This window comes from Stigmatopora nigra, chromosome 13, assembly GCF_051989575.1.
Source record: "Stigmatopora nigra isolate UIUO_SnigA chromosome 13, RoL_Snig_1.1, whole genome shotgun sequence".
Taxonomy (NCBI): Eukaryota; Metazoa; Chordata; class Actinopteri; order Syngnathiformes; family Syngnathidae; genus Stigmatopora; species Stigmatopora nigra.
The window spans coordinates 6453777-6458817 of record NC_135520.1 but is presented as its reverse complement, the minus strand read 5'-3'; the positions used below and the strand labels follow the sequence as shown (position 1 = coordinate 6458817).

Below are 5041 nucleotides of genomic sequence, written 5' to 3'. Positions count from 1 at the left end.
GAAATTTAAAAAAAAACTATATACACCTATTGGAAAAACACCATGTAAGTCTATATGGCTGCACAAGTGGGTCACTAGGACCTATAGTCCCTGTGGACTGTGGACAGATGTCATCCAGAGAACCATAATCGACATGCTCAGATCAGAATAGGCTTCAGATCGCCTGCAAACCTGGTAAAGTTGAAGCGCTATAGAAAAAAAAATGGATAATCAAAATTGTCTAATCTCTTGACAATCCGATGCAATGAGATTATTACTTCACAATATGAGTGAGGTTATCACGACAAATCTGCTAATCCTGTGACCTTGTCAATGTGTCATAGTGTTATACAAACACACCAATTGAAGTATATCAGAGTTTTGCACACATACATACACTGTATATGTTTTGTTTTTTATAGCCATAAAATAGTTATTGAGGGTTAGATTGATTCAGATATAGCAATACTGAAGGCATGCATGTAAAATGCACAAAAATAAACACAAAATATACTACATTGTTTTCATAATAACGTGTATTAGTCTAATGCACGTTATTGTGAATACAATGTATTTTGAGTGTGTGTGTCTTTTTAAGAGGCGTGTCCGAGGTCAGAGTTCAATTAGCCGCCATTATTCAAAATGGTGGATGAGGTGGAAGATTGTTTGGCCGTGGCATGCTGTGCAGCTCAGAAGTGGCGTTTTACCGAAGAAAGACCCGATTAACTTCTTACAGCACAATGTAGTGCATTTGGTACGTTGTCATTTGGGGATGTTGAAGCCCTAAGTCTCATTTTAAGAGTGCTTTTTGACGGGAGCATGCTTCGTTGGCGTGATGCAGCCCCATGCGTTTGGAAACCGAAAATGTTTGCAAACAAATTGGCTACATTGCGCTACCTATAGCTCTTTATGTTTAATAAGAATTCACTTTCTTGTGTCTTTCAGATCCTCAACGAACGCAGATTGTTGGAAAACATCAAGAATGTGGCCAAAACGTCCAAAAAGGAGCATCTTGTCGACGCCATAACCAGCTGTTTGTCAGCTAAGTGAGTCATTTTTAAAATACTAGTTTCTACTTTCTCTGTCCGTTTAATCATTAGTTATCAGTGTTGGGTATTTCAAGGGTTTGCTCCATTAGCTTTTTTTAAATTAAGATATGTTTGCATTTTACTGGTTTGATGTTGATTTTTAGTAGCAAGACACCCGTCTGGTTAACTAACACCCACACAAGTGCCCTCCAGTGGAGGTTTAAGGAATAAACGATACACTTGTATGAGTATACCTTTACCCTCGGCATGCACCTTTTTCTTTTTAGTTTTAAATGTCGTTTTGACAAAGCTTAAGTGAGAAATTCATTCAATAATAACCCAGGGGTCATTTTTGACTTAAGTTTAAACATGGTAAAATCACCATTTTCCTCTGTAAGAGAAAATGGAAGCAATGTTGACTATTTGGGATATTTATTTAAAAATATTTAATGGATTTGAAATGATTGACTGAAAAACATCCAGGAAGAAAAAAACATGGGAAATATGGTTTATTTGTGCATAAGAATGGTCAAATAACTAATCACATTGATGTTTTGTAAAGGTTTAAAGCCAAGGAGATGGTGGAAGAGGTGAAAAAGCTGGTGAAAGCTAAAGAAATCCATGAGAAAACTAAAGAAGTCAACGCACAAGTTGTGGATGAGGTATGACCCAAGAGTTTCAGGTTATTTTATTGTCATGTCATGTGTACTAAATCTACTCATTTTGTATCTTGTTTTTTTCAGGGTGGACCTTGACACATCATCCCCTCACTGGTGCTTGTCTTTATAGAGCAGGGGTCTCCAACTCTGGTCCTTGTGGACCTCTGTCCAGTATGTTTTTCATCTCCAACCACATCTGAATCAAATGATCAACTCATCCACAAACTTGATCAGGATCATTTGATTTTGGTGTTGGAAGACATGGAAAATAGACTGGATAGGGGCTCTTAAGAACTAGTTGGAGATTCCTGTTGTAGAGACACTTATTTTTGAGTCTCTCTGCCTCTGCAGCAGTCAAAAAGAAGCAAATGGATCTTCAAAGTCATCAGTGGTATGTTTAATATTTCCATTCCCCCTCATGTTGCTTGTCTTTTGCAGTGGGCTGAATATTTGCTGGCTGACCAAATTGTCAATTTTTTTTAAAACTTAACCCATAGTCTTTAAAAAAAAAAAAAAAAATGTTGGACTTGGTGCTGACTTTCTTTTTTCTTCCAGATTACTACCCATTTACTGATGGCTGTGTGCACTGCTTGATGACCTCTGCAGACTTATTTTGGATGCTTCAATTTTTGTGGAAAAATAAAGATTCTTGAAATGTATTAATGTCATATTTTTCATTTATTTAGCAAAAGCACACAAGTTACATTGTCATGGATTTTATTAACAGGAAAACATTTGCACAATTAGGAGTTGGTATCACATTGAAGAATTGATGTGGTCAAACTTCTCCACCTGCAGACAATTAAAAAAAAAAAAAAAATTGTACAAAACACTTAGAATAAAATTTTCAAAAAATGAAACAGCCCTATACTTTGGCAGAATTTTTTAGGGAAAAAAAAACACTTAGAATATTTTTTTTCAAATAAAAAAATACAAAACACTTAGGCAAAATTTTTATTTTTTTTTAGAAAAAAACAGCACAAAAATAAAAGGAAAAAAAAGACCGGAAAGGTCTTATGGTCTTTTTTCTCCAAGTGTTTTCAAAAAGACAATTGCTGTTCAAACCTTCCATGAGGCAGCAATAAATGAAGTTTAAAAAATAAAAATCTTACCTCACTTTGTCACCATGAGCCAGAAAACTGGACATTTATCTATAAGGGGGGAAAAAACAATTGCAACATTAGTCAGTGAAACCTCACCATGAAAATAGAATAAATCAGATTTCTCACATAAACTTTTACTTGGGATTAATACTTGGTTATTTTACAATAAACTAACCTCTCAGAAGACTTGCAGAGTTCAGAGATGATCCAGTCTGGTCTGTGGGCCTGATGAGAGCAAAAAAGAAGCACAAATTATCATATAAAGAGACTGGATATTCAACAAATGACTTAGTTAAAAAAAAAAAAAGTTTTACCTTGTTCTGGCCCAGTCTCCTTACATGTATCCTCAAGGGTGGAAGAGCTGCATCTTGATACTAAACAAGGAAAATTCGATTTAACCATTCTATTAGGGAGTTGCCAAAGAATTATTATAGGAAAGTGAAATCTTACAAAGAATTTAATAAACGATCAACATAAAGAATGAAAATAAGTGGTGTGCTATTTTCCCTTTTCCAGACAAGGCAATTAAACAGTGATGTTAACAGCTAGGAGAAAGGTGGCTAAACAATTTGTGCATGAATTATTTTTTGGTGAAAACAGAACAGTTACAGATTGGAAAGGGGTGTTTAGCACTAGCAGTGAAAACTATCATTACATACAACATACCAGGAACTAAATCATGCCTCTAGATGTCATTTTTGAGAGAGCCTTGAACCAACAAACTCTCCCGTTGATGTCTCGGCTTTGTTTGATTAAATTAAAAAGACACGACTACATGACTCAAGAATGAAGAGAAGTCAAATGGGTAGCGTTAGTGACGCTAATGCTAACATAGCTAGTCAAATATGGCACAGCCGGTCCAAACTTAAATTGTCGACGGTGTGTGCAACCTGGCATTAAACTAAACGATTTGTTGGCGGTATTGGCTCAATTGGTTCCTAAAAAATCTCCCGGTAGCGAGATCAAAAAGGATTTAGGCCAGTAAATTGCTCTACGACGCCTTACCTCGGCGTGCTAGACGCCATCATCATAAAAAACGCCGTTCGAAAGGGGAGAACACTGCGCATGTGCTTCATTTACGCACGTGCGTCAATAATAACCACGCCCACATTGTCCCGCCATATTGAATGTGGAAAATATGGTGGTTTGCTTACCGCAATTTATGAGGTGGTTTGTTTTCTCTACTTAATGTTTTGAAGATGACGTAGATTAGTCGCCATTTTTGTAGTCTTGATGCTATAAAACAGCGTGGAAACTACAATGAACGCACTTTTCAACTCAGAGATGCTATAGTTCATTCATACATTAAATATATATATATATATATATATATATATATATATATATATATATATATATATATATATATATATATATATATATATATATATATATATATATATATATATATATATATATATATATATATATATATATATATATATATATATATATATATATATATATATATATATATATATATATATATATATATATATATATATATATATATATATATATATATATATATATATATATATATATATATATATATATATATATATATATATATATATATATATATATATATATATATATATATATATATATATATATATATATATATATATATATATATATATATATATATATATATATATATATATATATATATATATATATATATATATACACATATTGATTTATTTATTTATATAGATAGATAGATGAACATTTGAACATTTATAAAACAATTTATTGATACTTTACATACATTGGATTAGGGAATATCCACACATTTGAGAGTTAAAATCTATAATTTTACACTGACCTTAAACAGGTGCCCGCCTGGCTCATATGTGAGAATTCAGCACCCATCATCCGGATTAAAATATACAGGGGCTTCGGATCCAGCCAGTGCAGCTGAAATAATTAATTCCCTGGTTAGCACACGCGCTCACACAAAACATCTGTCAGTCCTGTCGTCTTCTTATCTGCCGCGGCCATGTCAGTGCTCTCCCATGTGAGAACAAAGGCAGTGCTTTACGGTCCAGGCGTCGGCGCACCACCTCGGCCTCCATCGTGTTCAAACACCACGTAAGGAGATAAGCAGGTCTCCCCTGACGCCTCCTGACTTTTTGTGCCGCACTGACAGAAACACCAAAGTGGCAAATGACATTTTACATTTTGCTCAAACCTTCTTCTGGGGACTTTTACTTCTCCCATTTTTTAACGCTTACTATAGTCCTCAATTTGGCAAAATGTGCTTTCA

The 5041-nt window shown here is 34.2% G+C and overlaps 1 protein-coding gene and 1 long non-coding RNA gene across 2 annotated transcripts; one reads left to right on the top strand and one right to left on the bottom strand.

The window, feature by feature from the left end:
- Positions 1 to 627: 627 nt before the first annotated feature.
- On the top strand, positions 628 to 2325 carry LOC144205919 (peptidyl-prolyl cis-trans isomerase FKBP3-like). Its single transcript, XM_077730515.1, has 5 exons — positions 628 to 733; positions 925 to 1025; positions 1570 to 1669; positions 1751 to 2057; positions 2222 to 2325. Exons 1-4 carry the CDS (start codon positions 629 to 631, stop codon positions 1760 to 1762), a joined length of 318 nt encoding a protein of 105 aa, XP_077586641.1. The 5' UTR covers position 628; the 3' UTR covers positions 1763 to 2057; positions 2222 to 2325.
- Positions 2326 to 2777: 452 nt separating this feature from the next.
- Positions 2778 to 3827, bottom strand: LOC144205922 (uncharacterized). Its single transcript, XR_013328247.1, has 4 exons — positions 3775 to 3827; positions 3084 to 3143; positions 2945 to 2994; positions 2778 to 2817 (listed from the first exon to the last, which is right to left on the bottom strand). It is a non-coding gene; the product is annotated as an uncharacterized LOC144205922 (long non-coding RNA).
- Positions 3828 to 5041: the final 1214 nt, after the last annotated feature.